Raw genomic sequence first — 12,179 nt, 5'->3', positions numbered from 1 at the left:
GTCCAAAGACTTTATTAACGACATAGCATATATAACTTTAAACCAGCACGCCTTTCTAATTCTAAAGGGAACAGGCAGGGAGGACTACTGTAAAAGCAAGTGGGCATAACTACCAAAGCATGACTCGTAACATGAGTGACACTGATCTACATCCTCCCTCTTAAAGAATCAATAACATGACAAACCCATTAACAAAGTAAGGCATGCATAGCAATTGATAATAGACTGGAGGAAAGTCAAACATAGCCTTGTATCCCACTTCTGACACCATGTTGTGTTTCGGCTGTTGGAATAACAGGCCTTACAGCATGATAAAGGTCCAAAGACATGATTAACGACATAGCATATATAACGTCATACTAGCACATCTTTCTAATTCTAAAGGGAACAGGCAGGCAGGACCACTGTAAAAGCAAGTGCGCGTAACTACCAAAGCATGACTCATGACATGAATGACACTGATCTGCAGTCGGCCAGTTGGTCTCTTAAACCTGCTCCGTAATTCAAGATCACAGCCAGCCCAATCTTGAGTTCAATATCACTTTTCTCCTCCCTCCCCATATTCCTTGACTCCCGTAAAGTTCAAATGTCTGTCACTGTCTGCCTTAAATATATGTAGTCAATGACTCTGCCTCCTAACTCTTGGGTAGAGAATCCCAAAGATTCACAACACTCAGTGGGGAAAAAAACCAATCCTTCCAATATCCATCATAAGATGCCAATCTAGTAAATGCACCAGCATTGATTCCTCTACTTGTCTTCATGCTCAAGGAATATAATTTGTTGGTCAATCATCCTCTTAGGGTTCATCCATACTCACTGGGTTGGTAGAACCTAATTTCTGTTAGATTTGTAAGCCTCTCTTTGCACTTTATCCAGTGGCATTGTAATATAGAATGTTTGGCACGGCTGGTCTGGTAATTTATGTACTGCTTGAGATAAAGTCCCGTTCTTGGTTCGCTTTCCATGTGCCTTTGCACTTGTTTGTGTTTGTTCTTCACCCCAGTTAGTGTTAATATGTGGTAATATTCTTTTTTAGGACAAAACTCAACACAAAGATTAAAATATGAGTTGTTCATTTTTAGTGAATTTTTGCAGCCTCCGTCAGCATTGACTTATGTTTCCCTTGGAAAAACAACACAAATGTCTGCAAATTTGGAAATTGTTTTTGTTACAAATTTTAAACAGTAACAATCCCTGCAATGATCCTTAATAAAGTCTACTTGCAGCTTCTACTCTGACTACTGCCATATTTGAATCGGGTGTTGCATTTCAATATGATAAAGTGCATGTCTCCATTGCATGTTTTCAATGGGCTATATAATTGGAACTGCTTAAGAGTATAAATTATAGCTGATTTTGCATGATATGGAACAAGGGATATTGTTGCATGTTAATCCAGATATGTGCTGGCTCTAACTTGTTTTTATACTTCAGCTTTGGGTAATGGATATCATATGGATGCTCACGAGAATACTTTACAGAAATATGATAGATGAAGCATAATTTCACGGTTTTATCAAATATTTATTTCTATTTCGCAGAAGTATACTGTGGTACATATCTAATGCAAATTTCTGCCTACCACTTAATATCTGATTAAGATTGCACTGACTTTCATTAATTAAAACTGAGTCTTATGTTATAGTTTCATCTGTAAGCTATAGTGCAATTCATTCAAAAATGATGAGTAATTATAGCAAATATTTGGGTGGCGCAGCGGTAGAGTTGCTAACATGCAGCGCCAGAGCCCCGGGGTTGATCCTGACTTTGGGTGCTATCTGTGCAGAGTTTGCACGCTCTCTCTGTGACCATGTAGGTTTTCTCAGATTGCTCCGGATTCCTGCCCCACACCAAAGAAGTGCAGGTTTGTAGGTTGACACAAAATGCTGGAGTAACTCAGTGGGGATAGGCAGCATTTCTGGAGAGAAGGAATGGGTGACGCTTCGGGTCGAGACCTTTCTTCAGACTTCTGATCATGCCGAAGAAGGGTCTCGACCTGAGACGCCACCCATTCCTTCTCTCCAGAGATGCTGCCTGTCCTGCTGAGTTACTCCAGCATTTTGTCTACCTTTGATTTAAATCTGCAGAATCTGCAGTTCTTTCTAAAGCGACACAGGTTTGTAGGTTGATTGGCTTCAGTAAAATTGTAAATTGTCCCTAGGGTGTAGGATAGTGCTAGTGTACGGGGTGATCGCTGGTCGGCACGGATGCTGGTGGGCCGAAGGGCCGGTTTCCCCGCTGTATCTCCCAAGTCTAATTTTTCCTCTGCCATAACTGACATTAAGGGGTAATATATATCAGCCAATTAAGCTACCTCTTTGAAAATGTGCAAAGAAAGTGTCATACCCAAAGGATGCCCATAGGGCCACAGAGAGAGTGTGCAAACTCCACACAGCTACACAGCTCTGGATCATATCTGAGGCAGCAGGTCCAATGGCTGGACCATAATGTCACCATTGCGTCCACTCAAGCACTTTTTGTGACAAATTACTGGGTGAAAACATCATCAAGAAACACAGCATTTATTGCTATCCCATAATGAAAGGAGTTGAAAATGCAATTAATGTCAAGAGCAGCAAATTAATAAAATTACGGTTGAAATGAAGTGCCTTTTTCTCTAAGCTATAGCAAGGAGGTGCAAACCATCCAGCAAATTGGTGCAATTTGTCATTTGCACGCTATCCTGCAACATTGCTGACCTGTTAGTCCTGGAGTAATCGCCTGCATCTTTCACATGCCACTTTAGCAGTGGATTTTACCATTATACATTTTAATTTGCTGTTCCAGCACAATGTTTGCTGCGGACAACAGGGAGAGAGAGATTTGTATCAGTTTTATTTTTGGATGGATAAAGATTTATTGAGCACGTGTTTGTCCCACTCCTGTTATCAATGGTTCAATGGATATTTATTGTCATATATCCAATTAAACATTACATAGTGAAATTCATTTTGCATATGATGTTGGCACCACCATGTTTAGTAGTTTTTTTTTTAATTCCTGCTTTTATTTTTCACAAAGGAATTTCAATTTGATGTTAAATTGCACTTCATTTTTAACTGGTTCTTTATTATCATATGAATATGTGTACAGTGAAATTCTATTCTTCATACAGTTCAGTAGAGTATTGCCATACCCAAGCACAATCCCCCATTTGTTTAAAATGCAGAGAAATAATCCACTGACATGCAAGGGTCACCAGGTTTTGGAGCCATTTTCAAAGTCCTGCCCAGTTTTGATCAGAGCCAGGCAGATCCATTGCATCATGGAACACAATTGCCTAGAGCTGGGCTGTGGTGTTCTTCACTATGTTTCATGACACTCTTGCCTTTACATAGTCGTAGAGAGTGCCAATAAATTGCACCTCGCCATGTGTTATAACAGATCAAGAGATCAATTTTCAAACTTCAACTAACATCAATGCTTCCCTTGGAAGGGATTAAAAAGGCTCCCTTCTGGAGTAACTCAGTGGATCAGGCTGAGCACCCCAGGAAAACATGGGTTGGTGACGTTTTGGGTCGGGAGCACCATCAGACTCGTTTCCCCATGTTCTCCAGGGATGCTACCTGACCTGCTGAGCTACTCCAGTACTTTTTTGTTGTAAACCAGCATATGCAGTTCATTGATTCTAAACAAGCATGGCCGGCTGATTTCCTCCACCAGTTTCTATTTTGTTCTTCATTGTGTCTCCTTCTTACAACATTAATCATTGTGAAGGAGTAATTAATAATAGTACCTCGTGGTGGGGGTGGGGGTGGGGGGGAGGCTAAATAATGGTTGCAATGGACCAGCTTTGTTTAATGCTTAAACGTTGAAAATCTTGGTCCTTGGTATTTAATGTATGAGTTAAATTAATTGGTACCTGTATAATTGCTTCTAAATCTAATTAATTTAACCAGATGCTGTAAAGTCATTTTAAGACATCTTTGCAACATTTCATTGTAATGACCTCTTGTATTATACTGCTTTGGGTTTAAAGTTAATTTATAATCATTTAAAAACATGAACTAAAATAAAATCATCCGTATTCCATCAGCTGAGAATCCCCAATTAATGAGTTGTGTCTGCACTCTTATCCTAGCTGAATGGATGGATTTTTTAAATCCAAAACATTAACATCAGCAAAGTTACTGTGGTCATCCATGAATGATCATATTATGTTTTAGTGCTTACCATAATGGCAAACAATGTTATAATACATTGGCTCCGAATCTCTATACGTTTGTATACTATGGGTATATTCTGCGCCTCCTTGCTATTATCAGCAGATGTATTATGTTATATAAAAGGTTTCTCATGAAAATAGCTGTAGTGTAAGTTTAAATTAAGTTTTTTTTGGATGCTGATTACTTTTAAAGTTGGTTACAAAACTTAGTTGAAAAATATATTCAATGCTATGAATTGAAGGTATTTTCTATTTGCCTGTGTTTTTAATATAAAATTATTCTCCCTTTCCAAGGGAGCAACGCGAGAAGGAAGAAATTGAGAAGTACCGTATGGAGCGTCCAAAAATCCAGCAGCAGTTTTCTGATCTAAAGGTAGTTAGTTTGCCTTTTAGGATAAAGCTACATCCCTAATGCTATTTTCTCCACATTATTTCTTTACTTAATCCTAAGAGTCTGGCTAATTCCTGCATAATTTGTGATCTCGTTCCGCTACGCGGGCACATAGTTCACTAGCTTTTGGCCCCGCACTGGGTGATGTGGCTGCAAATGGGAGCCAAGTAAAGTACAGATAATGTGGACCCGTGTACTATTCCTTTATCGCAATGTGTGCAAGGTTCTGTTTTCTGTTATGTTTTAATTTTAAAGTAAGTTTGACTGGAGCAGAGCGACTGGCATTCATCACTTAAATGGCAGGAATCCCGCAACTTTGCGTGTGTTGTCAAATTTGTTGTGTTAATGAGCCAGGATAGCTCCAAGCAAGTAAGAATTTCATTAATCCATTCCTGGTGCATCTGGCAATTAAACGCTCTCGGCTCTCTTGAAATGCTCTGATGTTTGCAATCTCTCCAGAGGAAACTTTCCGAAGTTACAGAAGAAGAATGGCTGAGTATTCCTGAAGTTGGTGATGCTCGTAACAAACGTCAGAGGAACCCTCGCTATGAGAAGCTGACACCCGTACCAGACAGCTTCTTTGCCAAACATTTGCAAACTGGAGAACAGCACACCAGTGTGGACCCCAGACAAACAGTCAGTATTACTTGATATCTATCACCCAAATATTTAATCTATTCCACCCCTGAATGTGACTCCCTGAAAATTGCAGTCTCCTCACAATTATCTTTGACTTGGACCACCAGATGGCAGTGTATCTTTGCCAATTTTAAGTATTAATTGTGTTATCTGTTAGTGGCACAGAGCAAACATCGACAACAAATTGAACTCTTGTACCTCTTCATGGTTTAATAGCCAGGAATACAAATAATTTGTAGGTGCTTAGTGTTGGATCTGGTTTACTTAACAGTAAGGTAGTCATAAAGCACAGAAACAGGCCATTTGTCCCAACTTGTCCATACCACCAAGATGCCTCGTAAGCGAGTCCCATTTGCCCACATTTGGCCCATCTGCTTGAATAGCCTGAAAGATACAGTATGGAAACAAGCCCTTTGGCCCACCAAGTTCACACCGGCCATCTGTCACCCATTCACACCTGTTCTGTTATCTCATTTTTTTTCATCCACTCCCTGCACCCTAGAGGCAATTTACAGTTACTATTTACAATCAACCTACAAACCTGCACTACTTTGGGTAGTGGAAGGAAACTAGAGCACCTACTAAACCTTTCCTATCCATGTACCTGTCCATGTATATTTTAAAATGCATTCAATGTGATCATGGCTGATCATCCGCAATCAGTACCCCGTTCCTGCTTTCTCTCCATATCCCTTAACTCCGCTATCCCTAAGAGCTCTATCTAACTCCCTCTTGAAAGCATCCACAGAACCAGCCTCCACTGCCCTCTGAGGCAGAGAATGCCACACACTCACAACTCAGTGTGAAAACGTTTTTCCTCATTGGGTTCCTTATTCCTTATTAACCATGAATCTGCCCATTTCTGCCTTGAAAATACCCAATGACTTGGCCTCCACCACCATCTGTGGCAATGAATTCCATAGATTCACCACCATCTGTGGCAATGAATTCCACAGATTCACCACCCTCTGACTAATGGAATTCCTCATCTCCTTTCTAAAGGCATGTCCTTTTATTCTCCAACTCTCTGCGTTTCTCAGGGATGCTGCCTGCCCTGCTGAGTTACTTTAGCGTTTAGCGTCTTCCCTTGTCAATGATCTGTTGAGTTTGTTTTCTGATTTTCAGCAAAGTTTTGTGAATTTAAAAGAAAAGAAATGTAATCAGTTGCCATGAAAGCAAATACTATGAAAGTAAATTCTAATTTAATTTTGGTTACAACACATTGTGGCATAATTAAGAGGGTTTATATTTTTTCCTATTATGAGTCACTTAACCCGGAGCAATGTTTAATATGATTAATGTTTTTGCAGCAATTTTCTGGATTGACATCGCCATATCCCAGTGGCTTGAATAGCCCTTACCCGGGCGGGGCAACACCTGGATCAGGAGAGTTGGACATGAGGAAAATTGGTCAAGCCCGAAACACCCTGATGGATATGAGATTGAGTCAAGTACGTTGATAGCAATATGGTTCGATGGGTGCCAAATTTATACCAAATGTAAAGCGGAAAACCTCTGTGCAATTTAGAAAAATTGAAGAATTACCACGTTGTAAAATATAAAATTCTCAACTAATTAGAATCAGGGAAAGTTTCCTGTGGCTAACGAGTCTAGAATTAAGGAATCTCAGTCTCATTGTAAGGTGTTGGCCATTTATGTTTAAAAAAAAATAGGTAGCAATTTGGTCACTTTGAGTTGTTAATCTTTGGAATCCTCCACTATAGAACTGTACAGTTGAGTCGTGGATATATTTCTGGGAATTGGAGATATGAGGACTGGTCAAAAAAATCGTATTTGATGTTAAAATATTAGCCATGACCTGGTTAAATGGCAGAGCAGCCCACTTGACGGGCCGAGTGGTCTATTCCCGTTTCATAGAAACATAGAAATTAGGTGCAAGAGTAGGCCATTCGGCCCTTCGAGCCTGCACCGCCATTCAATATGATCATGGCTGATCATCCAACTCAGTATCCCGTACCTGCCTTCTCTCCATACCCCCTGATCCCCTTAGCCACAAGGGCCACATCTAACTCCCTCGTAAATATAGCCAATGAACTGGCCTCAACTACCCTCTGTGGCAGAGAGTTCCAGAGATTCACCACTCTCTGTGAAAAATGTGGATCCTAAAGGCTATTTGACAGATTTGAACTCGATGATTCCAACACATGGTGGAGATATTAAGTAAGTGTATCGTAATTGTAAGTAAAATATAACTTTGATCATTATCATACATCTAGTTTCATATGTTCTCTTGCTAAATGGGGATAACATAGTTACAATTTCATTAAACTTTTGTACAAAGATGTCTAAAATTTGCTTCCTATTATTCCCCAGACAACATAAATATTATTATTTTTCCTGAAGGTGTCTGATTCTGTCAGTGGACAAACTGTTGTGGATCCTAAAGGCTATTTGACAGATTTGAACTCGATGATTCCAACACATGGTGGAGATATTAAGTAAGTGTATCGTAATTGTAAGTAAAATATAACTTTGATCATTATCATACATCTAGTTTAACCCGATTTGAGTCCTTGGGATCTTAAAAATATATTTTTAATTTTTAATATTGGTCTACTCTGAAATGAAACGACACATCAAAATCCGTGGCTTGCCTTGATTACATAACTTCATTCCTTTCCATCTGAAAATTTCAAGTTAAATCATATAATAGATAGGAAAATATTCCTGTTTTGAGGTTCTTGAAGGAAATGAAAATATCCAAAATTCCACAATCGGGCTACGTAGTGTGGCCATATAGGGCGTTCATTGGCGACACAAGACTGCAAATACTAGATTTTGAGCAAACTGCTGGAGGAACTCAGCTGGTCAGACAGCATCTGTGGAAGGAAATGGATATAGACAAGTCTGAAGAAGGGTCAAAACCCGAAAGCAAAGTATCTATTCCTACCGTAGATGCTGCCTGGCTCACTGAGTTCATCCAATACTTTGATTTTTTTACTTAGGAATTAAGTTGATAAGAGTCTGTGTCATACGGCATAGAAACAGGCCCTTCAGCCCAACTCATCTATTCCGACCAAGTTGTACCATTTTCGCTAGTTCCATTTGCCCAAGTTTGGCTCGTATCCCTCTAACCCTTTCCTAACCATGTACCTGTCTGAGTGAAAAAGTTGCCCCGCCGTTTTGTATTAAATCTTGCCCCTCTCAACTTAAACCCAAGTCCTCTGGATTTTGATTTCCTTACCCGTGATAAAAGACTGCATTCATCGTATCTATTTCCCTCGTGATTTTATACACCTCTATAGATCATTCCTTGGCCTGCCAAGGAATAAAGTCCCCGCCCGTCTAACCTCCGTAGCTCAGCATCTCAAGTCCTGACAACTTTGTAAATCTTCCCTTCACTTTTTCCAGCTTAATAACATTCTTAATAACAGCAGGAAGCTGAAGAAATGCTCTTTAATTATCAGTACAGAATTGTCTCTTTTTACACTCTAGACGACTAGATATCTTTCATTTCCTTGCATTGTACTTTAATAGGTTTTAAGCAATACTTACTTAATGTGTTAACTATTTTGTTACAGTGACATAAAAAAAGCCAGATTGCTTCTTAAATCAGTGCGTGAAACCAACCCTCATCATCCTCCAGCATGGATTGCATCTGCAAGACTTGAGGAAGTAACTGGCAAATTGCAAGTGGCTCGTAATTTAATTATGAAAGGAACAGAGATGTGTCCAAAGGTAATCTATATTTTTAGATGACTTGGTATCGAGCTCTGAGCATGCTTTTTCACTTGGGTATTTGATAAGGACTTTATACTCAATACAATTTTAGGTTAATCAAATTATCTCCATTCTTCATCTTGTATGGGGAGACACAGTGGCACAGCGTAGAGTTGCTGCCTCACAATCAATAGAGACCCGGGTTCGATCTGGTTCCTCACAAATTCCAAAGACGTGCAGATTTGTAGATTAATTGGCTTCTGTAAATTGCCCCTATCGTGTAGGATGTAGAACTAGTGTACAGGTGATTGTTGGTCGGCGTGGACTCGGTAGGCTGAAAGGCAGCATGTCTGGAGAAAATGGATAGGTGATGTTTTGGGTCAGGACCCTTCAGGCTGTTTGTAAGGAAGAGGAGCTGGAAGTAAGTAAAGGTTAGAACAAATCGGGGCCGGCAACAGATGACGTCAGACAGAGTCATGGATTTATTTTCAGTATGTATTTGTGCATGTTTCTAGAGTGAAGATGTTTGGTTGGAGGCAGCTCGACTACAACCTGGTGACACGGCTAAAGCAGTGGTAGCTAATGCTGTCCGCCATCTGCCACAATCCGTCCGCATATACATACGTGCAGCTGAATTAGAGACTGACATCAGAGCAAAGAAGCGTGTTTTGCGAAAAGGTACAAACCAAGTTTATGTTGGAACATTTTGCATCTTTTTGGTCAAATCGCCTCCATTTACAAATAAGACACCTGGAGTTGGTGACACATTTTTCATTGGCCATCACTTTAATGAATCCAGAGGTAGAATATTAGCTGCAAGGATCCCATCCAAAACAATTCGCCAATTTGAATACACATTCTACATTATTTACTTTTTTAGTTTAGTTTATTGTCACATGTTCCATGGAACAGTGAAAAGCTTTTTGCGTGCTAACCAGTCAACGGAAAACATGATTACAATTAATCTGTCCACAGTGTAGAGATGCATGCTGCTTCCCTGCAGCCATCAGGCTATTAAACACGACAACAAATAAGCTCTGAACTGCAACAGACTTATTATTGCACTGTATTTGTTCTTTATTGGGTATGTGTGCATGTGTATGCACACACTGAACTTTTTTCCTTCTCCCGTTATGTGCTATGTTTGCATATTCTGCTGTGCTGCAGCAAGTAAGAATTTCATTGTCCTATCTGGGACATATGACACTAAACCACTCTTGACTAACGGGAATAATGTTTAGTGCAAGGTAAAGTCCGGTCCAAGGGTCTTCAATGAGGTCGATAATAGCTCGGTACTGCACTGGATCTACATTTTTAATAAATAATCTTAGAATATTAGCAGCAACGACCCTTCCCAAAATCAACTAGCCAATTTTAAGCTATTGTACTGCACAAAATTATTTTATGTATTCTTTGGGCAATTAATCATTTATAGATTTTAATATCCTAATGATGATACAAATTTGTTATATGTACAGTAGCAAATCTATCACTTTCAAATAATTATTCAGGCTTCCACCCTATACGAAATGCAGACATATAAATGCAATGAAAGTTTTAAGTATTTTATTACAGACCAGTTAAATTTGCTTTTTGTATATGTGGTGGCGGAAGTGGATGGTTTAGGCAATCTATAATTGTCCAATTATATAAAACATATTTTCTCCAGCCCTAGAGCATGTACCAAACTCTGTACGGTTATGGAAAGCAGCAGTGGAACTGGAGGAACCAGAGGATGCACGGATTATGCTCAGTAGGGCCGTCGAATGCTGTCCTACAAGCGTTGAGGTAATTCCCTGGGTCAACGGTTAAAGAAAATAACTCTTTGGTACTTCAGGTAGACTGTTCGTCAAGTTGGGAATCTGATGTTCTTCTGTTTTCTAGCTCTGGCTTGCTTTAGCAAGGTTGGAGACCTACGAAAATGCTCGGAAAGTGCTGAACAAAGCAAGAGAGAACATCCCAACCGATCGGCACATCTGGATTACTGCGGCAAAACTGGAAGAAGCGAATGGAAACACTCAGATGGTCGACAAGATCATTGACAGAGCTATAACTTCACTTCGAGCGAATGGAGTGGAAATTAATAGAGAGCAGTGGATTCAGGTAATTACATCTGAACGTGAGCCCCAGCAGTCATTTCTCGGGTCGAATTATCTCTTGAGTTCGATTGTCGGGCGAATCTGATATACCTGCAGTCTGCTAGACCCAGACTAAAATGTAATGGTCTGCTACTCATATGCTTTGTACTGTGAAATAACCAGTAACTAGATCATGTAAGTTATTGGGCCACCAGGTAATGTTATTGATGGCATCAAAGAGCTAACAATGTCACATACCTCACATGAGGATAAGGTCGGAGAAGTGCAAAGCTTTTCCACAAGAATAACGAGATACTTTGACATTTAATGATTTCCTTCTAATTGAGGATATTTGAGATCTTCGAGTCATGGCTCCGTCTGAACACTATCTGCAGCCCTTCGTGTCTCAATATCCCATTGTTTGCTTCCTCTGTTTGCCCCTCCTAAAGTTTGCTTAAGAATTTGATGATTCGGCCACCGACCTTTAACATTTTTAGCCACTTTTCCCTGTGAACTATGAAGAAAGCTGAATTCCCTCAGAGCATATTGCACGCTGTGGAGGTTCGGATTACTCTACCGATTACAATTGACACGGCAAAGAGAAAAGCAAGAGGAAAAACTAGCATCTTGTGGCCAATGCGTTTCGCTGCTCTCATCAAAATGGATATCAAACTGCACTCAACAAAATTAATCTGATCTTTAGAAATTCATAATCCTAACAACTGCTTTCCCAACTGAGTGGAAATGAAATTTCTAACAATGATAAGCTAATTGTGACATCTTGAGCCATCATTTAGTTAATATTGCAAATTATGAATCGGATAACTGGATGGCTTCCAAGTGTAGGTTTTGAGAAGTCTCACCCAGCAACCTGCATATTTAAAACCTTAGTAATTAATTTTCTACAGTGTCATGCAAAATGAATTTTTGTGTAATCTGAAGTTAGTGTATTTTTTATTTTGAGAAATGAAGCATAATATTTTTTTCTCCCTGGTAATTGCGTGCAGAACTGACTAGTATGCTTTTGGATGTGACTCACTGCTAAGTTGATCAAAGACACTTTTGATGTTAAAATGAATTTTCTCCAGATGTTATGGCATCCTTTGAATGTTTTAATTTTTTTTCTTAACACCACTATGATTTTGTTTCAGCTGCCTTTGGTTGTTTTAAAATAACTAGTTCATTCACGTCTTATTTATTATAATGCTATAACAGCGCTATA

At 39.5% G+C, this 12,179-nt stretch overlaps 1 protein-coding gene across 1 annotated transcript in view; it reads left to right on the top strand.

The window, feature by feature from the left end:
- The window catches only part of prpf6 (PRP6 pre-mRNA processing factor 6 homolog (S. cerevisiae)), a 44,973-nt gene that overhangs the window by 10,150 nt on the left and 22,644 nt on the right, over positions 1-12,179 (top strand). Inside the window, exons 4-11 of the mRNA XM_055652605.1 lie at positions 4,463-4,541; positions 5,019-5,195; positions 6,509-6,649; positions 7,563-7,657; positions 8,741-8,897; positions 9,395-9,557; positions 10,549-10,667; positions 10,764-10,982. Of these exons, the coding sequence (XP_055508580.1) occupies positions 4,463-4,541; positions 5,019-5,195; positions 6,509-6,649; positions 7,563-7,657; positions 8,741-8,897; positions 9,395-9,557; positions 10,549-10,667; positions 10,764-10,982 (1,150 nt within the window). The remainder of the gene's footprint in view (positions 1-4,462; positions 4,542-5,018; positions 5,196-6,508; positions 6,650-7,562; positions 7,658-8,740; positions 8,898-9,394; positions 9,558-10,548; positions 10,668-10,763; positions 10,983-12,179) is intronic.

Source organism: Leucoraja erinacea, chromosome 21, assembly GCF_028641065.1.
Source record: "Leucoraja erinacea ecotype New England chromosome 21, Leri_hhj_1, whole genome shotgun sequence".
NCBI classification, from domain to species: domain Eukaryota; kingdom Metazoa; phylum Chordata; class Chondrichthyes; order Rajiformes; family Rajidae; genus Leucoraja; species Leucoraja erinaceus.
Note: the sequence above shows the minus strand (reverse complement) of the source record. Positions and strands in the feature narration are given on the sequence as shown.